The sequence below is a fragment of the Mesocricetus auratus genome, unplaced genomic scaffold, assembly GCF_017639785.1.
Source record: "Mesocricetus auratus isolate SY011 unplaced genomic scaffold, BCM_Maur_2.0 Super-Scaffold_100676, whole genome shotgun sequence".
Classification (NCBI taxonomy): Eukaryota; Metazoa; Chordata; class Mammalia; order Rodentia; family Cricetidae; genus Mesocricetus; species Mesocricetus auratus.
This window is the reverse complement of record NW_024429266.1, coordinates 18,652,256-18,677,894: the sequence shown is the minus strand read 5'-3', so window position 1 is coordinate 18,677,894 and position 25,639 is coordinate 18,652,256. Positions and strand designations below refer to the sequence as shown.

The 25,639-nt window shown below is 41.1% G+C and overlaps 1 protein-coding gene and 1 long non-coding RNA gene across 2 annotated transcripts; one reads left to right on the top strand and one right to left on the bottom strand.

Annotated features, from left to right (window-relative positions):
- The first annotated feature begins 6,223 nt into the window (after nucleotides 1-6,223).
- LOC101844580 (olfactory receptor 6Y1) lies at nucleotides 6,224-7,201 on the top strand. The gene is given in 1 exon segment (XM_013119169.1): nucleotides 6,224-7,201. A coding segment is annotated over 1 exon segment (978 nt).
- A 4,367-nt stretch (nucleotides 7,202-11,568) lies between these two features.
- Nucleotides 11,569-13,620, bottom strand: LOC121136626. The gene is made up of 3 exons (XR_005873672.1): nucleotides 13,566-13,620; nucleotides 12,544-12,603; nucleotides 11,569-11,675 (listed from the first exon to the last, which is right to left on the bottom strand). It is a non-coding gene; the product is annotated as an uncharacterized LOC121136626 (long non-coding RNA).
- Nucleotides 13,621-25,639: the final 12,019 nt, after the last annotated feature.

Sequence of the window (25,639 nt, the reverse complement as noted above, 5' to 3'; positions counted from 1 at the left end):
AAACCTCCCTTCTTCAGAGGGAAAGGGAGAAGAAAAGGGGAGAATAACATGTGAGAGCACCAGGATGAATACATTAAGAGGAGTACTAGACTCGTGAGTATATATGCCTGCTTTTATGTTAAATAAGGGCATCAGCTATCAAACAAGACGCCAGCTACAGAAATTCTTCAGGTTCACAACTCCATAGAAGATAATTATTTGTCATCATTTATAGTACTGTAAAGATAGAAGGAAAGCCTGCCTTTCCACTGTATTGGTTATTCAAAAATTCATCATGTGGTCATATTTATATTCAACTATCCTAGGACATTCTGCAGATTAATGGTGCTCAAAATGAGTTAGACTCTAACCACTTTCCCCAAAAGGAAAAATAATTATTTCAAACATAGACTGTGGCATTGAAAAGTTACAAAGGGCATAGAGGATTGGGGTGCTGGATATGCATATTTTCCTCCTGTAGTTTTGAAGCCTAACTCAGAAGAAGCCAAGCTATGCAGAGGAGATCACTATATGACAGCTAATTATTCTGCCCTAAAACACATAGGAACTGCTCTATTGTAACACTGAATCAAAGCGTTTGCTAAGAATCCTATAAAAAGGAAGCTGGACTGGAATTGTATTCCCTAAAAGTGATTTGGAGGAACAGAGAATTTTTTTTCCTGTTTAAAAATGTCTGGCCATGTAGTATCCAAGACGGATCGGTCTACAACTGACTAACTTACAGGTTATTCTTACTTCCCTACAGGAACTGGAGAAATACTAACTTGAGCCTAGGAGATAATTGTGTCACATCTCTCACTAGTTGTCTCCACTTTGGAGCCCCCCTGACCCACAATTTCATGAATCCATCCCCACAGAGCCCATGCGGCAATTTTTAATATGATTGTTATCACAAGGATTTTGCCAAAATAAAATTCATTTTCTGCCCTTCATTTCCTCACAAACAACAAAACAGATCTCTTTCCAAGCCCATCATGGCCTTGGCTTCCTCATTAATTACCTATGTGGAAGGACCATTTGCCACCCTACTGGGAAATCAGAAGCAGAGCCTCAGCTCTTCTCTGGTGGAAGGCTGGAGGGCAGGTGTTATTCCTGTTTTCTAGATAAAATCAAGCCTTAAATCCCACAAGTGCTTTCAAAACATTCTGGTCTTGCTCCCATGAAATATCCTGGGGGTCATGCAATGATCACAGAATTAAAGACCTACAACCCTGACTATAATGGAAACTGAGGGCTGTTCATATGTTGGCCAGGGGTGGTGGGGCATCTAATTGCTGAATGGACCTAATTCTGATTTCAGAAATGAAAGCTGATGCTTTGATGAAGAAATAGCAGTATTTGGGCAACCCTAAGACACTGAACCTGGAGTCAAATATGCAGAATCTCTATATTCCAAAGAGAAAGGCCATAACCTCCAACCAGAGATTGACTTTTTTAAGTGGTGCTATCATTTTAAGTACAGAATCTTCTCTAGTTAATAGGATGGGTGGAAACATTGATCTCGCATTGAGAGTAATAAATTTAGAAGGGATTTAAATCTTCTGACCTATCTGGTTCCCTGCAGTCTGCAAACTCTCTGTTGCTGAAAATTAATCATTCCCCTTTTCTTCTCTAATTGTGTGTGTATGTGTGAGTGTGCACACGCACACACACACACACATTAATAATTAAGCAATAAACTTACCACTGTAGAAGTTTGTGAAGCACATTTTTAAGAAAAAGTCATGCATAAAATATTCACATTAACTTTTATAATTCTGTTGAAATGAAGCTAAAAGTTAAGGTGATTTGTCCATCAAGTTCTCATTGTGTTATATAATGAATTTCACTAAATTAAGTATGTAAAATAACCAGGATTAAAGATTACTCGGGACTGACATATAATCATTATTAAACGATTATTCTGCCAACATATAGCCATTTAACTTTAGGAGAAACACTGTAACATCTGAAGTCATCTCATCTGGTAAAAAGAAAGATTTTTAAACTAAAATACCACTGATTTTATAATACTGTTATTCCTGGAATCTTCCCTATCTCTTGACTCTCATTTCAGAACTTTAATTATTTACTACTTAAATGTTTATCTCAAATATAGAGCTACACTAAAAGTATAACTTTAGTTTCAGTATCAAGAAATAGAAAGACAATGAGATGGTCATGAGTGCCAAAGATAGCACACCTCTGGAGACTAAGGCAGAAGGCTAAAGCAGGAAGTTTGAGGATAACATGAGTCTCTCTCTCCACATACTTTGGTATGCCCCACTCACAAAGTATCTCATGTATGTATGTATGTATTATGTATGTATGTATATGAAAAGCAATTGCAATAAAAATGGAATTTGATTATTTAATTTCAATTCTGTCACTGAAGCAACCAAACACCTAGCAGTGTGGCCATGAGATAAATATTTAATATTCCCTAGATCAAGTGGTCAGTATAGTATTTATTCCTGCTAAGTCCCGAATCATGGAGTTTGCTGGGAATGGCATCAGAAATGCTTTCAGATATGCAGAGTGAAGCAGCCCCCAGCAGTAGTGATGTTGCTGACATGCACAGGACACATCCTCTACAGGACTCAGCTGATGGAGGAGGGCGGATGTTTGGTATGAAAGCCACACAATCTCTCTCATGCCTGCTGTCTAGCCAATCTTAGAAACTATTAAGATGACTCAAACAACCCAGCCCTAGAGACTAGGAACCTAGACTCCATGTGCATTTGGTAAGAAATTCTCTCAGTTTATATATTCTTTTTATTGCTTATCAAAGTATAGCAATTACATAAACATCATCCAATATCATAGTTTAATATCCACAGTTTATATCTGTATATACTATAATAGGTTGGAATTCCCAATGTGACCATATTGTTCTTCTAATTATTTGTTTTACTCAATTACTAAAATTCTCAAAGCTAAGTCTCATGGTCAGATGATGAAGTGTCTCAGACAGATGCTCTGGATATACAATGTGATACTGTCTTTTGTTGCATTTTTCTACTTGTTTTATGCTAATTTATCTCTGATTATGAATACTTGTTTGAACATTCCTATTCCTTTGTTTTTGTTTTTTCAAGACAGGGTTTCTCTGTATAGTTTTGGAAACTGTCCTGGAATTCATTCAGTATACCAGGCTGGCCTCAAACTCACAGAGATCCACCTGCCTCTACCTTCCAAGTGATGGCATTAAAGGCATATGCCACCAATGCTTTTACATTAGGCTTGTACATTCCTATTCTTGTTAGGTGTTGAGAAGGGAGGAATGAGTAGTAAGACATAGTTTCAATTAAAATATTCCCTTTGTATTTACTAACTGATTCTTCTTCAAATCAAATGAAATGCTTTTGTTTCCATCGTCTTCTATTTTCTTGCAACCTTTAAGTTACATATCCAAAGAATTACTTGCTCATTGTGAAGCTACTAAGAAATGTTGGAGGCATTTCTAGAGCTGTTCTTAGACCCATGATGTCTGCTAAGATTCTTTAGAGGCCAGAGGGGATGTCAGAAGAACGGTAAGATATCAGGGTATAATTCCTCACCTGTCATTTTCTGAAATTTAAAAATGTTTGCAGGACCTGACCCAAGCTCATGGATCAAGAACATACTAGCTGAGACCAAGAAAACAGCAACACAATCCTTGTTGGTAGAAAAGGGGTGATTGGATGGAAATGTGGGGGAAGAAAGCCTAATAGAAATTAATGTGGAGAGATGGCTCAGTGGTTAAGAGCACTGACTGCTCTTCCAAAGGACCTGGGTCCAATTCCCAGCACCCATATGGCAGCCCATGCTGCCTGTAACTCCATGATCTAACACCTTCACACAACCATACATTTGGGCAAAACACTGATGCACATAAAAATAAATAAAATTTTAAAACAGCACATCTGGAAGACAAACAAATATTATAGGGGGCTGGAGAGATGCCTCAGCGGTTAAGGGCACTTACTGCTCTTCCAGAAGTCCTGAGTTCAATTCCCAGCAACCACATGGTGGCTCACAGCCATCTATAATGAGATCTGGTGCCATCTTCTGATGTGCAGACATACATGCAGGCAGAACACTGTGTACATAATAAATGAATAAATCTTTTTTAAAAAGAAAGAAAAAAGAAATTAAGTAGTTGGTGGTGGAGGCCCACCCCTTGAATCCCAGAGGCAAGCAGATCTCTGTGAATTTCAGGTCAGCCTGATCTACATAGTGAGTACTAGAACATTCAGAAACCTTGTCTCAGAAAAAATAAAGAAAAGGAAATAAATATCCTAAATGATTTACAAATGTTCTTGAATTCAGATATTAAAAGGAAGATGAAGGAAAAATCTAAGGAGGATTCTCAAAGCTCGCTTTGTTATAATTCCCACAGTTCTAATAGTCAATATTAGGCTGTGGTCATCAAGGTTTATGTATTTGTGTGTGTTCAATGGGATATATTTCATAAGAAACCTTATTTTTGGCCACTGAGACAGCTCAGTGAGTAAAGATGCTTGCCACAAAATATGATGACCTGAGTTCCATTTCCAGAATCCACGTGACAAAAGATGGAACCAACTCACAAAAGTTTTCCTGACTTCAATACTTCAACACACACACACACACACACACACACACACACACACACACACACACACACACATAAATAAATAAATAAATGGAAAAATAATTAAAGAAAAATTGTATAGCATCAGAAAACAATGGTTAAATTTGCTGTGCTCTGTAAGTTTTTTCCATTTTTTATCATAATCTGTATGTTTTCATCACTAAGCACGTATCATTTCTCTATAAGCTTCTGCTTTTATCATCCTAAATCTGCAATATAATGAAAAGAGAGAAATAGACTAGATAGACATCTCTCTCTCTTCTCTCTCTCTCTCTCTCTCTCTCTCTCTCTCTCTCTCTCTCTCTGTGTCTCTCTCTCTGTCTCCCTCCCTCCCTCCCTCCTCCCCCTATCTCTGCCCATTTCCTTAGGAAAGAGCCTTCTATACACTTATACCTCAAAAACAAAGCTTTTGAGAAATGAGGAACAGGAATAGCTCTGGACAAAAGCAAAAGGAACAAAATGATAGATCATAAGATGTCTGAAATCAAAGAACTTCTTCCAACATGAGAGGTTCTGGAGAAAGTGTCAGCTCATCCCAGAGAGAGCCCAGGCTTGGCTTAATTACCATATAAGAATATAAGAAATGCCACTCATAAGAATGCTTTTTTATAACACTACTCTCAAATGGATGGTGAATTCTTTAACAATCAGAAAACTGTCCAATTTCTTCCTTCTTTCCATTAACAATAACTGAAATTTTCACCATTCCATTTTTCAGAATGTTGTTATTGTAGGATGGGGTGTATCCTTGGGAAGGGAATTATAAAGAGAATTTGTGTTGATTTAGGGCTACGAACAGTATCTTGGAAAAATAACAGCAAATTTCTATGGGAACTTAAACTCTAAATGCCATTTGATGTTTACAAAATGGAAATATCTTCCTTTTATTCTTACCTGAGGGAAAAAAATAACTAATATTTTGAAAGCTTATCTAATATGTCCACTTTGCTAGACAAAGACAAGGCTGGGATTTAAACATACTTTTGCCAAATTGGCCATCAAGATAGCTATACAGTGGATTGGATTGAAGGAAATGTCCTTCAAACTATTCATTCAGCTGGATCCTTTGAGAAGATGGTGAATGTTCACATTGCATTTCTATTTGCTATTAACCTGTGAGTACACTCTCCCACTGCTTTATTAAGGCCTTGTAATATTTTTGGATTAAACAAATGTGATTGTCTCTGCTTTACAGATAAATGAGGCCATGAAATTAGTCTGGCATCATACAAATTATACATAGAGAATAAGTAATTGAGTCTTCTGCATTCTTTTTACATGCTATAGATGGAGAAGCTTTGCCCATAGTGAAGGGGTGGTCTGAAGGAACTTCCCTCTACCCAACAGTGACATATTGAAAAAGCACAGTGCTTGGATATGGGAGGTCTAATTTCACTTCTATGTGATCTTGGACAAGTTAACACTTTTTAAACTAACTTTTTCAAACTAAAATACAAACTCCCTAAGGTTAATTGCTGTTCAAGAGTTTTAGCTCATAGTTCAAGAGGAAATAAATGCATGGAGGCAGGAAAGCTCTCATTATGAATTGATAGAGGCAGGTTATAATGGATCCCAGGGTGGTGCTTGGGACACAGAAGGAACTGACTTTGCCTATGTCCACAGCCAGCCATGATCACTAAGGTTATGGATGTAGACAATCGTACTGCGACAACACATTTTATTCTTCTTGGATTCCTAACACGACCTGCCTTCCAGTTTCTGCTCTTCCCTGTCTTCCTGGTAACCTACGTACTGACACTGGTAGAGAACCTTCTCATCATCCTGGCCATCCACAGTGATGAGCAACTACACAAGCCCATGTACTTCTTTCTAAGCCACCTCTCTTTCCTGGAGATGTGGTATGTCACTGTCATCAGTCCCAAGATGCTGGTAAACTTCCTCAGCAAGGACAAGAGCATCTCCTTCAATGGCTGCATGACACAACTTTACTTCTTTGTAACCTTTGTCTGCACTGAGTACATACTCCTGGCTGTCATGGCCTTTGATCGCTATGTTGCCATTTGCAATCCACTACGATACCCTGTCATTATGACCAATCAGCTTTGTGGAATACTGGCTGGGGGTTGCTGGTTCTGTGGGCTCATGACTGCCATGATTAAGATGGTTTTCATAGCACGGTTGCGCTACTGTGGCACACCACATATCAACCACTACTTCTGTGATATCTCTCCACTCCTCAATGTCTCCTGTGAGGACTCTTCCCAGGCTGAACTGGTAGACTTCTTCTTGGCCCTCATGGTCATTGCTGTGCCTCTTTGTGTGGTAGTGACATCTTATGTCATCATCCTTATCACCATTCTCAAGATACCATCAGCTCAGGGTCGTTAAAAGGCTTTCTCCACCTGTGCCTCTCACCTGACAGTCGTAACACTTTTTTATTCCACAACGCTTTTTACGTATGCCCGTCCTAAGCTCATGTATGCCTACAATTCAAACAAAGTGGTGTCTATTCTCTACACTGTCATTGTTCCCCTCCTCAATCCTATCATATACTGTTTGAGGAACCGTGATGTAAAAATGGCTCTTAAAAAGACTATACTTTGCAATAGAAGTGAACCTGGGGGTGGTGTGGATTTCAGTAGCTAAAAACAAACAAACAAACAAAACACTTAAGAATTACACTGGAAAGATGACTCAGCAGTTAGGAGCACTGGAGCTCTTCCAGAGGACCTGAGTTCAATTCTTAGCACCTACATGGCAGTTCATAACCATCTGCTACTCCAGTTCCAGGGAGTGTAATGACCTCTTCTGGCCTCCACTGGCAACAGGCATGCACAAGGTACAGAGACAAGCACAACCAGAAACACATATAAAATAAAAGTAAATAAAAATAAATAAATAAACTTTCAGAATTCTTTCTGGCATAAGTAGGCAGATGACCACCATACATTTCCTCAGTCTGACTTGCATTTATTTATCAACTACATAGTACTGTTAAGACTTTTTTAAATTATAGATAAAATTCAATGTAATAAAGTAGAATATATTTACAATATATACAATGATTTATTAAAATCCTTTCAAATAAATTTGTGTGTGAGGGTGGTATGATCATGTGTGTTTGTGTGGGGTGGTGTATGCACAAGGGCATTCATTTGTGGTGACTAGAAGTCAGCATCAAATATATTCCACTACCACTATCCACCTGATTTTATTTTTGAGACATTGTCTGTCACTGAAGCTGAATGTGAATGATTGACCAGACTTACTGGCTAGAATCTCTGGATCCTTCTGTCTCTGTGCCCGTCCCTCACCCTGAGCTGTGATTGTAGAAACTTGTCACCACAGCTGGCTTTTTTATGTGAGTGCTGGGGATCTGAACCTCTGTCCTCCAGCTTCTGAAGCAAGCACTTTACCTACTGAGACAATCTGTCCAGACCTCTCAAGGAAATTTTAAAGACTGAGTCTCTAGTGAAAGAAATCTATGAAAATGCAAATATAATAAATAAAATTATTTAGATAGCAGTTTTGGATTGAATTGTGTCCTACAAAAGAAGATACACTGAAGTTCTAATCTTTGACACCTCAGAATGTGACTTTCCCTGGAAATTGGATTTGTACAATGAGCAACTACAAATTTAGATTTGCATTATGATATCTAAGAGTCAGCAAATAATAAAGGTACATACATAATTTGAACAGATGAAACTTCTTAAGAATTTTGGTGTTTTTTTCCTGAAAATATTTTATAGTGAGTTTTCCAGCATGTATGTTTTTGCTAGTAAAAACCATATCTATCAATAAACGATCAAGCTAGACTTCTATATACATTAATGGACTCATCATAATTCTGAAAACAACAGGGCAAAAACATAAGCAAAATGTAGGGTTCTTCCTGGGTCCTCTAACTCTACAAAGTGCTTTCCCAACAAACTGGATATTTCTGTACTGAGGAGAGATAAACCCCCAAAGAGGCTGTATCTCAAATCACTGGTGCTGAGTAAGGGGGAATTTGTAGAGGTCTCTTTAGAAAATGTTGAGATTTTTCTGTTAAAGCAACTTTTGTTTCTTCTTCATAAATATTTGAAACAAATAAATTGAAAGGAGAAAAACACCCAGAAGTATTTTACCAGGAACAAAGTACTTATCAATAAATTATCACTAAGTACATATCGTAGAATATCATTAATCTTAAAAGCTTTCTATACTGAAATAGGAGATTGTTCAGAGCAAACTGCTAGTCTTATCAAACAAGAGACAATGTCCATGGTTCAATGTCTGCAGGCTCTACCTATCTGTACCTTATAAAATTATGAACCTGTAAACAGCACTGCTATTAAGTAGCAGTGGCATATACTATATAATATACACATAAAGTATATGTGTGGTGTGTATGTGTGTGTGGTGTGTGTGTAGTCTGTCTGTATGGTGTGTGGTGTGTGTTTGGTGAGGTGTGGGCATGCGGTGGCATGTGTGGTGTGTATGGTATGTGCTATGTATGTGATGTATGCATGTGTGTGTAGGGTGATGTGTGTGTGTGGTGTGGGGCGTATGTGTTGTGTGTGTGTGTGTATGTGTGTGGGTGCTGTGTGTGTGTGGCGTGATGTGGGGGGTATGTGGTGTGTGTGTGTGTGTGTGTGTGTGTGTGTGTGGTGTGGGGGGTATGTGGTGTGTGTGTGTGTGTGTGTGTGTGGTGTGGGGGATATGTGGTGTGTGTGTGTATGTGTGTGGGTGCTGTGTGTGTGTGGCGTGATGTGGGGCGTATGTGTTGTGTGTGTGTGTGTATGTGTGTGGGTGCTGTGTGTGTGTGGCGTGATGTGGGGGTATGTGGTGTATGTGGTGTGTGTGTGTGTGTGTGTGTGTGTGGCATGATGCGTGTACGAGGTCTGTGTGTGTGTGTATGTGTGTGGGGGGTGTGATGCGTGTATGAAGTCTGTGTGTGTGTGTATGTGTGGGGGGGGCGTGATGCGTGTATGAGGTCTGTGTGTGGATGCCTGAGGTTGACAACAGCAGGTGTCTCCCTCATTTGCTCCCCACCTTATGTTGTGCGTCAGGATTCCTTACTGGCCCCAGCCACCTGCCATACGCTGAGATACCAGGTAGGCTTCTACACCCACCTGGCTGCCTGTGGATTCTGGAGTCGGAAATACAGTTCTCACTCTTGCGCAGCAAACACTTTACTCCTTGGGCCATCTTCCCCTCACTGGAAACCTTATTTAAATAAATCCGTTATGAATATTACTATACAGAAAAATCCACGTACTTGAATTAAGAACATTACCTTATGGGGCTAGAGAGAGAGATGGCTCAGCAGTTAGGAGCACTGGTTGTACTTACGGAAGACTCAGGTTTGATTCCTAGCATTCACAGTGTGGCCCACAACTGTCTGTGACTCCACTCCCAGGGGATTTGATGCCCTTTTCTGGCCTCTGTGGACACCAGCTACACACATGGTGGGCAAACATATATGAAGGCAAAATACTCATACATATAACAAAATTTTAATTGATTCTTAGAAACAGCATTGCTTTATGACAAAAATGTCACCTCCATTCCCAAAATAATATACATGCATATATGGTTTAGAAATTCCAATACTTAATTAGTCTCTAAAGTATGTTTCACATATTTGATCTCATGTGAATACCTGAGAACTCATTTTCTGTTCTGGCTTTTCTACTCCCTTTTGTGTGCAAAGGTCATTTTTCTAGGACCCTGTCTAGTAATATTCTGGCGCCTAATTCTCAAGCAAGTCTGTTCCTCGTGTTGTTTCATTCATATAGAACCTAGAGATACATTTCATTAAGTTTTTGAACCAATACCATTAGAGACAAAAGTCTAAAAGATTAATTAAGAACAGAGCCTTCAAAGGGGCTCTTAGAAAAAAGAATTCTATTAATACACAAGGCGTTTTCGCCTTCATGAATTTCTTGACTTTTAATTGAATGAATAGCAGCTAAATCTATCAAAGAACAAAACAGTTCTCCCACACATAGTACTTTGAAACAAAAAAAGTCTTTTTTCTTTTTCTTTCATTTTAGGTGTCACCTCCACATGTAACCCACTGTTTCCCAAGGCTGAGGCTACATTAAAATATTCTATAAAATATTTAACTGGGTTCATTAACAGTTTCAAAGCTGATCAACCTAGCTCTGACATAACATTTTGTTTTCACCCTAAATAGCCATCATGGATCACAGAGCATTTTGATCAACAGTGGACCACATATTCAGTAGTGGCTCACAGGGATTATATTGCTGTGTGTTGTAGCAGATGTTGTTAAGTTTGTATGAGAACACTCTTGTGGCTGGATATGATGGTGCATACCGTTAACACCAGCACTGAGAAGGCAGAAACAGGCAGATCTCTATGAGTTCCAGGTCAATTAGGGCTACATAGTGAGTCTCTGATTTCTGAAATAATTTTGAGAGAGAAAAAGAGTGTAGAGTTGAAGGAGGCATAGGTGTAGAGAATGTGGGAGGAAGTGGAAGAAGGGAAACCATGATCAGAATATATTGTATAGAAAAATTATTTTCAATAAAAAGTAGTGATGATAGCCGGGCGGTGGTGGCACACGCCTTTAATCCCAGCACTCGGGAGGCAGAGGCAGGCGGATCTCTGTTAGTTCGAGGCCAGGCTGGACCAATAGCCTCCGAAACAATACAGAGAAACCCTGTCTCGTAAAAACCAAAAAAAAAAAAAAGTAGTGATTATAACCCAAATTATTATGTTTTGTTTCCTATTGTTTTGAGCCAGTTTAAAACATTCATAATATCAGACAGTATTTCAACTAGAAGAATTATTTTGAATCTTTTTTTCCTTCAGTACTGATTTTCAAACCCAGAGCCTGGTGCAGGGTATCCAGTGAGTTTATCCCTGACCCTCATACACCTCTAGCTCCTGTGAACAAAGTTTCACTGGACTTCAACCATGCCCATTAATTGAATTAATTGATTGTCAATCAAAAACAGCAGAGACCTTATGGTATACATAAAATATTTACCACCTCTTTCTTTTCAGGAAATGTTTTCTGAAATGTTGATGGAATGTGAATGTCCACAGCTAATCCATTAGCAAGATCCAAGTAAATTTGAGGATCCAATATTTTAGTTCTCGTGCACTGGGAATAAAAAACACAATGTAATAGTCAGTTGTTTTTGTTGGTAAGCAGATGGAGCACCACTGTTCTAGGAAGTTTTGCAGCTCATCAGTCCAGCAGTGTGGCAGCCCTTAGCACAGAGTTAACTAAGGAAAAACTAAGTGCTATAACTATCCTGTAACTGGGAGGTCACCAGTACTCTGTGACTTCACCCCATAGGGAAGTGATTTCATGCTATATTTTATGGTTATACTCATTTACTTCCCAAGTATTTAAACTATCTCAAATTAATACAATAATGCTAGAATAAATATGTCTTTGTTGTTTTATGTTTGAACTTATAATGTAACTACAATCTCCCTTCCCTTCTTTCCCTTTTCTTCCCTTCCCTTTCTTCCCAAACCCTCAACATACCTCTCCCTACTCTCCTTCAAATTCATGACCTCTCTTTTCACTAATTGTTAATACAGAAATATATGTATGTACATATACATCTATGTTCCTAAATATAACCTCCTCAGTTCATATAATATTACTTGCATGCATGTTTTCAGAGCTGACCATTTGGATCCGGACAACTAATTGGTGTGCTCTTCCCTAGGGAAGATCACCCTTCACACTCACAAATTTCCTTAGTTGCCTGGAATTCTTTGTGCAGGAATGAGGCCTCGTGGGCTTTTTCCCATCCACTTTGGCATGCCCATTGGTGCCATCCGTGTTCAGCTTAGGGTTGGGCAATCATGTTGCTGAGAATAAATATCTGTTAGTTGTGTGTGTGTGTGTGTGTGTGTGTGTGTGTGTGGTGTCTAAAAGCCATTTGCAACAACTTAGGTGGATTTATGATCACATGGAAAACAAACTGTGAAGATAATTCCCTGAGATACTTAACTGAGAGGTGGAGACGCGCTGTAAATGGTGACAGCATCATTCCATGGGCTTGGGTCCTTCACTAAATACAAAAGAGGAAGCAGGTGAACACCAGCATTCATCTTTGCTTCCTGATTATGGGTACAATGTGACTAAGGCCACTATATGCTGCCACTGCCAAGCCTTATCTACCATGATGTACTGTGACTGCAAGCCATGAATGAAATACATCCTTCCTTCCTTAAGCTGCTTTTGTAACTGAGTAACTCATTTATATACAACAGAATTTTACTCTTGCAAAGATTTAAATGATGTCATTTTCAGGAAAATGAATGGAACGGAAGGAAAAATGTTTACCAGAATATAGCAGACCCCAAAGGATAAAAATATTCTCTCTCATATTCAGAATCAAATTTAAATGTATTTAAATGCAAATATTCATAAATTTGTTTGTACGTATGTGTGTACTTGTATAGGACACACATTTATACAGAGAAAGAGACTCTGGGAAGAAGGCAGCTGATCAGCAAGGAGCGTGTTGGGCCATCAGAAAACAGTGGGTAGGGCAAGCAAAATCAAATTATAGAACATATGGAGCTGGCTCTGCGATTAAGAACACTTGTTGCTCTTGCAGAGGACCTAGGTTCAGTTCCCAGCACCTACATGGTGGCTTAGAACTGTCTCTCACTCCAGTCCCAGGGCTCTGACACCCTCTTCTGACCTCTGTGGCCTTCAAGTATACATATGTGCACACAAAGTAAAAATAAACATTTAAAATAAAAGAATGTTGAAAAATCTGACCTGCTTGCAAACATGCTAGGGTAACGGTGGCACAGAACACTTGGCAGTGACCAACAAAAGGCTGACGCAACACTAAGCCCTTACCTATAATGAGTCTCAGTCCCACCAGCCAGCTCCCAAATAATGACACAGAAAGACTATTAATTATGAAAGCTTGGTCTTAGCTTAGGCTTGTCTCACTAGCTCTTATAACTTAGATTATCCCCTTTAGTCTAATCTACATTCTGTCTCATGGCTCCTTACCTTGTCTCTCCATACAGCTCGTGCTGCTTCCTCTGTGTCCGACTAGTGACTCCTCCCCTTTTTCCCAGCGTTCTCTCTCTGCCTTGAAGTCCTGCTTAGACCTCCCACCTAGATATTGACCATTCAGCATTTTATTACACCAGTCACAGAAATGTATTTCCACACAGTGTACAAATATGCCACAACACTTTACATGAGAGTTAGCCCACTTCTGACACTGCCTGGATGGCCAGGAACCAGAGGCAGGGCAGCACAGAGACCCAGGATAGAGCCAAACGAGACTGGCCAAAAAAAAATAAGGAAAAGCAATGGTTCCTAGTGGTGTTCTGTTATACTCATGGATCGATGCAAAGCACAGTTGTTATCAGAGAGATGGCATCCAGCAACAGGTAGGAGCAGATGCAGAGGCCCACAGCTGAACACTAGGCAGTGCTCAGGAACCCCACAGAAGGGGCTGTGGAAGGATTATAAAAGCTGTAGAGATCAAGGATACCACAAGAACACAGCTCGCAGCATCAGCCACCCAGGGCTTATAGTGGCTTACAGAGACTGAAGAGGTAATCGGGAGTCTGTAAGGGTCTGAGCTAGGTCCCCTGCATGCATGTTATAGTCGTGTAGTTTGGTGTTCTTGTGGGACTCCTAACAGTGGGAGCAGGGGCTGTCTCTGACTTTTTTGCCTGCTTTTGGTTACCCTTTTCCTTCTACTAGGTTGCCTTGTCCAGCTTTGACGTGAGGGTTTGTGCCTAGTTTTGTTGTAGCTTGTTATGACATGTTCGGTTGATATCCTGGGGCGGGGGGGGGGGGGACTGCTGTTTCCTAAAGGGAAACAGAGGAGAAGTGGATCTGGGTGAGAGGGGGAGGGTGTTGGGAGGAGTGGAGGGAGGGGAAACTGCAGTCAGGATGTAATATATGAGAGAATAAAAAGATAAGTGTCCCCTCTTCCTCTCTTTCCCGTCTCACAGTAAACTGCTGTGGCCAAAATTACCTGTAGTGAGTTGAAAGAAAGAACTTTAATGTCAGGAAATAGGAGAGTGGCTGCTGTGACTCTGTGTGTGTGTGTCTGTCTGTCTGTCTGTCTGTGTGTGTGTGTGTGTCTGAGTCTGTGTGTGTGTCTGTCTGTCTGTCTGTGTGTGTCTGAGTCTGTGTGTGTGTGTGTCTGAGTCTGTGCGTGTGTGTGTCTGTGTGTGTGTGTGTCTGTGTGTGTGTGTGTCTGTCCGTGTCTGAGTCTGTGTGTGTGTGTCTGTGTGTGTGTGTCTGTCTGTGTGTGTGTGTCTGTGTGTGTGTCTGTGTGTGTGTCTGTGTGTCTGAGTCTGTGTTTGTGGTTCTGAGTCTGTGCGTGCATGCGTGTGTGTGTGTGTGTGTGTGTGTGTCTGTCTCTGTCTGTCTGTCTGTGTGTGTGTCTGTCTGTGTGTGTGTCTGTGTGTGTGTCTGAGTCTGTCTGTGTGTGTCTGTGTGTGTGTCTGAGTCTGTGTGGTGTGTGTGTGTGTGTGTGTCTGTGTGTGTGTCTGAGTCTGTGTTTGTGTGTCTGAGTCTGTACGTGCATGTGTGTGTGTGTGTGTCTGTCTGTGTGTGTGTGTCTGAGTCTGTCTGTGTGTCTGTGTGTGTGTCTGAGTCTGTGTTTGTGTGTCTGAGTCTGTGCGTGCATGTGTGTGTGTGTCTGAGTCTGTCTGTGTGTCTGTGTGTGTGTCTGAATCTGTGTTTGTGTGTCTGAGTCTGTGCGTGCATGTGTGTGTGTCTGTGTGTCTGTGTGTGTGTGTCTGTCTGTCTGTCTGTGTCTGAGTCTGTGTGTGTGTGTGTCTGAGTCTGTGTGTGTGTGTGTGTGTGTATGTCTGTGTGTGTCTGAGTCTGTGCGTGCATGCATGTGTGTGTGTGTGTGTGTGTGTGTGTGTGGTGCCACAGTACACATTTGCATGGGAAGACAAAGCGCAACCTTGGGTGTCGTTCCTCTCTTCCCATCTTGTTTGAGGCGATGCCTCTTGCTCTTCTTCTGTGCTTACGTCATGAACATCCATGCTCAGATGTCCAGGGAGTCTCCAGTCCCTGCCTCACAACTAGGTGTAGGATAGGAATTCCGGAATTACATATATGTGCTTCCATGTCAGGCTTCATGTGTGTTCTGGGAATGTGAACTAAGGTCCTCGTGCAAGCATGGAAAGCACATAACCATTGAGCTGGAACATTTTCCTTACTGAATCTCTTGTCTGCAACTCTTTCATTCAGAAATTGTGGGTACTCTTTCATGGTTTCCTTGTCCTCTCTTTCCTCAATTGTTTCAAATCATACTCTGCTGGTATTCCTTTGACGTCCTTACTGTACACTTGTAGTAAACCTTACATGTGCATATTTTCTGAAAACTAACAGGATTAGCAATTTTTCTGACCCAGTTTTCAAAAAGGAAATAAATGAAAGCATGCACACAGTCTAACCACACACTTGTTATGTTAAGGTAAGTGAGTGCCACCTAGTGTTAAGTTTCTGCAACTACTAAACATGAATTTTAAATTGCTATTAACTCTTCAGCTTCTTCAAAATCTGTTACTGGTGGCGAAAGCCCATGAAAGCAATGTATATGAGATAAGATGTAGTATGATACATGATACATGATACATGATGCAGCCATTCACTAGGCCGACCATATTAGCGGTACTGATCGCAGAATCCTTTGACAGCTCCTAGGATTCTCAGAAACAAATCAGAGTATTTCCTGTAACATAACACTCCGAGAAACCATTAACACATCTCTCATTGTGGTCCTCCTCCCAACACTGGGTTCCTTTTTCTCCCTGTCCCTCTTTCTCTTTCTTCAGATTAATTTTCACTCTAACCCCTGCATTTGATCTTAACCTTAGTGCTCTTTTTTATTTATTCATTTATTTATTTAAGCTTTTATTCTTCTCTCATACATTACATCCCAAATGCAGTTCACACTCCCTCCATTACTCCAAGTCCCTTAACCCACCTTTCCTCTCCCCCAGATCAGCTCCTCCTCTGTATCCCCTCCAAAAAAAAGAGCAGGACTCACAGGGATATCCACCAAACATGCCAATAAGACTGGTTGCAAACCTCATGTCATGGCTGGACATAGCAACACAGTAGGAGGATAAAGGTCCCGAGCACAGGCAATGAGTCAGAGACACACTGGTCTCTCTAGCTTTGCTATGTAGCCCATCTGTTCACTAGTCTTGAACTATAGCTTTGATTCTGCTCTTTCAATTATTATATTGCAAAGTCACCATTGACACTCTCCAGCTGGCACTCTCATTCCTTATCTTGGGACTTACTCGCCTTCCTTCCTTCCTTCCTTCCTTCCTTCCTTCCTTTCTTTCTTTCTTTTTCTTTCTTCCTTTTTTTTTTATTTAAGTTAGAAACAAGCTTGCTTTACATATCAATCCCAGATTCCTCTCCCTCCCCTTCTCCCCCACCCAATAGTTCCCCCAGTCCCCCACCCAATCTCCACTCCAATGCCCAGGGAGGGTGAGGCCCTCCATGGAGGATCTTCTGTAATTGCCATTTCATCCAGAGCAGGGTCTGGCCCTCCTCCCAAGAGTCCAGGCTGAGAGAGCATCCCTCACTGTGGGATGGGCAGCCAAAGTCCATTTGTATGCCAGGGATAAATACTATCCAAGGCCCCCTAGATTACCTAGGCCTCCTCAGTGACACCCACATTCAGGGGCTCTGGATCAGTTCCATGCTGTCCACCCAGCCATCAGTCTAGGGTCCAAGAGTCCCCCCCTTGTTCAGGTCAACTGTTTCTGTGGGTTAAACCAGCCCAGTTTTACCCCCTTACTCTTGAGTATGACAGTGACTCCTCATGGGAGAATCCAAAGGAATACTATGAAGGTGTGTAGTGCATGGGATTTGTCCCCAGCTGACAAGGCAGGGTGAGCCTTGGAGATGTGTAAAGGACCTGAGTCCAGATGGACCACCATGCCAAAGATCTGTCTCACTTTACCTTAGAAATCACATGCAATTTGTCATGGTTGGTTTTAATGTCAACTTGCCACAAATTAGAATCACCTGAGTGGCACCTACCCAAAGAACTGCCATGATTACCTTAATTGATGTGGGAAAGCCAGCCCCTGCTGTGGGTGACACCTTGTGGCAGCCGGGAATGAAAGTGGCCAGGTCGGAAGGAAGGTCACTGGGCCTTTTGCTTGCTTGTCCGTCCCTCTGAGATCAGTGACTTACACTGTTGCTGCTAATGATGCTTCCTCAGCTGACGTCAGAGCCTGCTTTACCAGGCTTCCTTTTTCCACCAACGACCAGCACCTGCCCAGGAACCTTGCAGGTTTGGGGCACTGGGTGGGGACTGCCATGAGGAGTGAGCAACAGTGTGTTTGTCATCCTCTCCAGTGTGAGGCAGTCAGCATGAGAGTATTCCAAATGCTGGGGCTCCCAGCCTTAAGACAAAACAACTATGGGGTCCTCGGCCTCTCCGTGGTGAGACAACTGTGGTTATGATTTTAAAGCATGCCAGTAAACAGTGTTCCTCCATGCTCTCTGCCTCAGCACCTGCCTTGGCTTCCTAGCCATGATGAACTGTAACCTGTAAGCCAAATGAACCCTTTTCTCCCCAGAGTTGCTTTTGGTCATAGTATTTATCGCAGCAAAGGAAAGCACTCGGTCGACATCTGGTCTACTCTAGGACATCTGTGAAACTCATCCCTAGAACTCGTTCTTACGAATCAAAAAGGACCCATGAGCCATGAATGAAGCAGCAGTTTGCCAGCTCTCCCTCCACAGCTGTCCCTTGATGTTCTGCTTTCCACTTCTGCTGAGGGAAAGTCAACTGTATCTGTTCTTCTGTGGCCTGGCCTGCTCTCACACAGCTTCACACCCTGAACGTGTGTCTAGGAGTTTGTAGTATACCTCAGATTGCCCATGCCAGGGGCAGGGGCAAGGACATAGTTGAACACACCTGCAGAGCCAGAAGGATCGACAGTTACGGGCAAAAAGAAAAGCTAGGCTTTGAACAAAAACCAAAAACACTCAATAGAAAACCCTGGGCTCTATTTCTAGCAGGCAGGCAGCTTCCACCATCATCTATACTTCTAAAATATGACAACAGCAAAACAAGAAGGGGTGGGAGGAGGAAGAAGAGAAGGATGGAAGCTACTAAAACATCAATGGGCTTGATGGGCTGCCAATGGGGCTATGTCTCAAGTGTGGATGGTTTTCTCTCTTCCTCCTGTTCTGTTCGCTCCAGTTTTCTTTGGCTGAATGTAGCCATGCATGCATTTTGAGATTTTTCTCTGCCTTTAGTCATAGTTACTGCTCTCTGCGTTTGCACTCACCCAACACGTGTTGCTGAACCCACCCCACAAGGAATTGGGCTCTCTGCACTCTGTTTGCAGCCTTCTAAATTATTCTTTCTTTGCTCCCGAAACTCTGGTGTCTTTCTACCATCAGACACCTCAGAGGAAGGCTGCTCTCCAACTGATCATGGTTTATTCTCCAAGGATTCTAGCAGTCAGTTCATGGGAGTCACCTGCTATTTTCTGAAATCTACACCAGCCTTTGCTTGCTACTGCAAAAATCTCTGGATATTTGGAGAGTTTTGCAGTGTTTCCATGACCCACTTAGTTCAAGTTTCCTGTACTTTCTATAACTTGGATTTTAAGATGGGGTACCACTTGGAATTGGGAGAAAGAAAAGGCTGGAGATGTTTGAGCCAAATACATAGGACTGTCTCCTAAGGTCTGTGTCCTAGAACTACAGTTTCCTTTGTGCTGGAAGTTACTAAAATTTCAGAGAGCTAGGTATGCTGACTGTGGCAGAAAGTGAATTCACAGATGCAATAAGATTTCAGTCCTGAGCATGGATAGGGATGCAAGTTCTGTGCACAGTACACAAACAGCAACTGTTAGTCATATTAAAAACTGCCAGTCACATTTAAAAGGGATGTATCGCTGATCCTATCTCAGTAACAATAAAAACAGCTTATCCAATAAAAGCATGGATTAAGAAGCTATTGATGAAGCTTTGCTCTGTGGTGTCACAGAATTGAACCACAAAAGTGCTATAGCATTTACAGCAATGCAGGGTGCTGTCTCCATGCCTTGTGGTGGATGCCATGGATGCTGAATTGGAACCAGTGTCCTTTCAAGCCATGAAGCCTCACGTAGTAATCAAACCAGTAGCCACACAAGACAGACTGCTGGAAAGGACACTGTCCATTCTGTGTCATGGCACACAGATAGCACAGTAGGGGCAGGCAGCTATAGTCACACAAATAGACGCTGTTCCGATGTGGCTGGAGAGAGAAAGGGGGAAGAGTTCCCAGTTGGCCAAGTTGAGACTCGTGTCACTTGATCTGTGAGCACTGACTGCTATACTGCGAAGCCTGACTTTATAGATATCCCAGTGAAAAAGGAGAACTATTGGGATCTGAGTCAGTTACTGTAGGGACAACAGCTGTGAAAGAAAATATATAACATGATTCAAGAAGGACCAGAGCCCCCAGTGCTTGTGGAAACCTATGGAGTCACAGAAATCAGAAAACATGTCTCCTTAGAATTTTTTTTTTTGGCTGGCTAGTGTCTCTTGGAGTTCTGCTCTTTTCTGAAGAGGAAACAGAGGAGGAATGAAAAGGGGGGGAAGAGAAATGGAGGGAGGGGAAACTGGTTGGGATTTATTGTAGCAGAGAAGAATCTATTTTCAACTTTTTAAAAATTGCACAGAAAAGAAAGAGAGAAAGAGAAAGGAGAGAGAAAAGGAAAGGAAATAAAAGAAAAGAAAGCAGATAAAGACATTTCATGCATGTACCGCTAGAGGGTGCTCATTGCGTGCATATTAAAGTCTGGCTAGATCGAGGAGAGAATACAGGCTGAAAAACATATAAAGCCACTGGTTTCTAGCTGCTGCCCAAATATGTGACACTAATTTCCAATTGAAGCATTGAGGATTCAGTACTACATTGGAGGAAGAACTTAAATTGAACTGTCCCATATGAGCCTGACAAGGAGAGTACACAGGGCCTACACTTGTCAGTAAAACCTGCATGTGGGTACTTCTGAAGGACTCTTGAAAGCATTGCCTGTAATTCAGCATGGGTGAAGCCAACATCAGGGTCTTACCTAACTCAGTGTTATATATGGGTACCATTCCCCACTCCCACCCTCACCCCCACCCCCATCTCCAAATTGGTAGTCACAAGGACTTTCATTTCACACACATGTTCAGAACTGGGATGAGAAAAGCTGAGGACACAGGCCTAGGCTGACTGGTAAAAATCCAGGCTGCTGAAGAGTTTAAATGGAGAAGTCACCCTGAATGACTGGAAAAAAGACACTCCCAGACTGTAAAGGGAAGCCTTCCCACCAGCCTGTTCCAAAGCCGCATCAGTCCCAAATAAACACACAGGAGGCTATATTAATTATGAAGCTGTTGGCCTTGCTTGTTTCTTACTGGCTAGCTCTGACTTAATTATTTACCCCATAATTGTTAATCTAAGTATTTCTCTTACCAGAGAATAGTTCCAAACTTCTTACCCCTGTCACAGCTACATCTTGACTCCCTGTGTTTCTCCTACCAAGAATCCTCCTCGGCTCCTAGTCCCACCTATCTTGCTTCCCTATTGGCCAACAGTGCTTTATTGACATATACACAGGATTTCCCCCATCATGTCCTTTTTTCTGTCTAAACAAAAGAAAGGTCTTACCTTTAACATAGTCAAATTATATATAACAAAACAGTTATCAAGTAAGAACACAGTTACAATATTTTGTCTATCAACATTTAACAAGATTTAAAGAAAATATCATCCATCCCATCTTTGTAAGTCCAAAGTTCTATATGTAGCTTATCTTTTATCATAACTAAGGAAAACTATAATTATAACTATCTATCTTCAACTCCATCAAAGACCACAGAAGGATAATACATAAACACTAGGGTTGACAGAGATATCTTGCTGCCTGGACAGTCACCTTGAGTTTCTCTGTAATGTTGGGGCATCCATCTTCAGCCCATAGGCCAGTGTGTCTGGAAGACTTCTCAGCAAAGCAGGAAATTTCAAACTGTCCATCTGTATTGGCAGTCTGTCAGTCATTTTTCTGTGTCCTGCAGAAAGTCTCGTAGACTCTTCCATGAAGCAGGAACCCTGAAGGACTATTTGAGTTCAGCAGTCACTTTCCTGTGGGTCTTGATGTCCAGTTTATACAGCAACAGTCAAGCAGTCTAGGCAAGAGCAGTTTCTTGCCCAAATGGCTAATCTTGTCATGTCGGAAAAAAAACTCCATAATGAGTTTCTTCAATGTCCATCTTCCTCTCAGACATAATTGGTGTGCCAGAAGCAGACATTTCTCATTGTCAAGAAAAACCTAAAATATTTTAAATGCCATATGAAGGTCTTTGAAAGGTTTGAAGACTGTCTATCTCAAATATATTTGTGTATATCTAGAAAACCTAACTTACCTAACTATAAGTTCTGACCATTATAAGTAGCTATCTATAATCTGTACTCAATTATGCATTATGTTTTAAAAGATTAGTATAAACACAATACTTAATCAAGAGGAGAAATATACATATCACAAAATTGACCTTGAATTTGTATCAATAAATGAAAAACCATACCAATACATACAAAGTATTCATTTCCAAACCATAATCCCCTTTTTCCTTTAAAAAGAGATTTGTTGTGATCATTAACCCATTATAAGCAATCCCATTTAAATGAAAACAAAGATTTATAAACAAGATAGGAATTAGGGCGTCGCTCATTCCAAACTGCTTCATGCTGGAGGGGAGCGCTGTTCACACCATGGGGATCATGACAAAATTCAGAAACCTGTATAAGTCCTTATTTTCAGGGTCTGTGAGGCTCCATCATCTTAGCTGTTTTAGATGTTGAATCACTTGAGCCATTGCTTCTGGGGGTCTTGGTTCATCAAACCACAGAAGCCTGGAAGGAATCCTCAGCTTTTCATTTTCTGTAGAAACATAAACAGAAACTCCTTTCCCAAGCAACATATCCTTATACTTAAATTTTGAAGTCAAGGCATTTTCAAAAGATATAAGTTGAATTAATTCAGCAGCATTTATAATCAAGTGTACTTTAGCAATTGTTCTTTCTTGAGCAATCAAAAAACTGAAAAACACAATAGCGTACAGTATCCAGACTTTCTGTGTATTTTCTATCTTTACATGGCTTATTTATTTATCTATTATTATATTTTTATTTCTTTATTTATTTCCTTGAGACAGGGTTTCTCTTAGGAAATCCGCCTGCCTCTGCCTCTGGAGCAATTCCTACCAGCGTACCCCACCACAGCCGGCTTCTCTACTTATTTACCACTATGCCGTTTCTTTTTCTCTCTCAATCCTATGTATAGTTTTAAACACACTGTAAACCTTTAGAGGTTTTTCTCCATCCAAGTCTGACTTTAATGTAAATCTTTATGTTTTTCTGGCTACATGTCTTATCTGTTAAAACAGTGGCTGTTTAAACTGCAGTTTTTCCAAGATGACGGGCATAAGGGTGACTCCAGCTTACTGTCTCAGTCTACTGACATCCAGCAAAAGCTGCCAGCCTAGAGATGTGGTCACTGCCACTTCCGGCTGTACGTACACATCTTTCAATTGTTAGCAGAGTCTCTTAAAAGAACCTTGCTTTGTTTTTATGCTGAGTCAGGAAGACTCCCTTAAGTGCGCTGAGTGACTCTCTGCTTGTCGCTAGCAAAACAGAGCCCACCTGAGAAAAATGCTGCTACCAAAAAGTCATGCTTCTCTCTGTCCTTTTGTTTCTAAAATTCCTTTAAAGCTTTTATCGTTCTATGTAGAAATTCAATCCCGCTCCTGACACCATTATATAGAGTGATGCCTTTTTCTTGTCTGCCGTTTTGGTTTGTCCTGACCAGTCACCTGGGCTCTGCCGCGTTGTAGTCCCCAAATAACACACAAGACACTGTATTAATTATGAAGCTGTTGGCCTTGCTTGTTTCTTACTGGCTAGCTCTGACTTAAGTATTTATCCCATAACTGTTAATCTAAGTATTTCTCTTACCGGAGAACTTTCTGGGCTTCTTATCCCTATGTCAGTTACATCTTGACTCCCTGTGTTTCTCCTACCCAGAGTCCTCCTGGACTCCTAGTCCCACCTATCTTGCTTTCCTATTGACCAACAGTGCTTTATTGACATATACACAGGACTTCCCCAACACCAGACACCATAGGTTACTGAATAAAAAGTCCAGAAGGAAGGATGAGTTTTCTTGCTATAAGCTGTTGGTCACAAGGAGGTACCCAAAGCCCCATATACACCACTGGTTGCTCCTTCTGCTGTTGGTTACAATCCAAAATAAACGATAATCCCTAGCACAGAAGACATTCCCTGCTCTGATTTCAAAACATGAGAACAAAGCCAGGCCTGAGCTTGGATCTTCCTCCTGGCCAAGAGGCCCTGTGGAAGCTACTGGGGACTAAGGGTCATCAGCCCTTCCTCTTGACTATGGACTTCATGTGTTATGCTGACAATGATAAGCTAAATGTGCCTGCTTGAGAAATATGGGCACACCTGTTATGGGTGTATCCAAATACTTCTTGATTAGTGTTTAGAGGAGAAAACCTAACGTTTGATACTGTAATCTATGGATGATCATATTCCACAGCAGGGAAACTACTACTATTGTTCTGTTAGAGAGATGTGATGTGTCTGTGTAACCGCTCTCTAAACTTATGCCTGTAGGTCACTGGCATTATTATTTGTAACTGAAGGGTGGATTACATATGGGTGGTAGTTGCTGAAGAGACTAAAAACCAGTCAAACTCCTCAGTGTGTGTGTTGTGGGGGGGTACTGTGCCTCTCAGATTAAGTATTCATGATCTGACTATAGTACTTTTCCCTATCCCCAAGATTAGAGTGACTTCTTGGAATCACCTGGTCTAAGAAATAGAGCCACACATGCTGGCACATGTGCATTTACTAGGGCAGCATGCTATACTTGTGTCCTCAATAATGGGGCACATATTACCAGCACACTCAGATGTTTAAAGCAATACCTGAAACAGAACATTTGGATGACAATGGTGCCTTTGCCTTGGGTCAGCCCCTCACTATTTTGTGGTTGCCCTGTTAATTAGAGCTCCTGTTGTTCAAGGTAAGTGTCTGTTGTTGTGGCAAACTTGTCCAAGTCCTATAGGAGTGGACATAAATGTAGATGACATCCCCTACAAGGCTCAGGGAGCACTGAAAAACAGGAGGCAGACTGTAAAATCAGGAGGGAAGGAGGCAGAGAGGGGTGCACTGTATTGCACTAGTTACTCCAGGGTTTAGATATAGCCACCGCCATGTCTATGCAGAACAACTGCAACCTACAACAAACTGTGGCCCAGAGTCATGGCAACAAAGTCATCAGAGCAATACAGTAGGTAGTTAAGTCTAAAGTGATGATAATAATGAGGTTGTTGGCATTCCCTCTTAGAGAGAAGCAGGGGAAGTATGAGACTCATAAGACCTTCTTCTGAGATTTGAATGACCACTCCCTCCTGACAACTGCAAATAGTGCTGAATTATAGAAGGTTTTGTTTGGTTTTTAAGGCTGGGTATGAGACTTTGCTGTCACACAGCTACCTGTGAGTTCCCACAATTCCATAAGTAAACCAATGTTATCATTTTTCTGCCATGTGTCATTTGATGAATTCTTTCATTGGCCTGCTAACTCCATCCATATTTGGCATGAGTAGATGTCTCTTTTATGTCATCCTAGGAATGTCATTCATCATTAAGAATGGTTATTCTGCTTGGATTTCCTTTAGTTGTGATTTCTGTAACTTATGTTGCTACTATTATTCATAATGATTTTTAAAAAAATTTCTTTGCCTCAGTATGTTGAAGACATGCTCCTGTCTGATGCTATAAATCATTTAATTTAGTCAGCTATCCCTTTCTTTCTGGGGTTTGAATTGTTGAGTTTATAATGCAGAACACTATCATTCTTGTTTTGTCCCCAAATGTCAATGCTTCATAACCATTTTACACTTTGAAAAATGTGTTGTACTGTATATTAAGGAATATTCAAATTTTACTAGCAAATATCAATGGCATATTTGAACCATCTGATCATTCACCCATT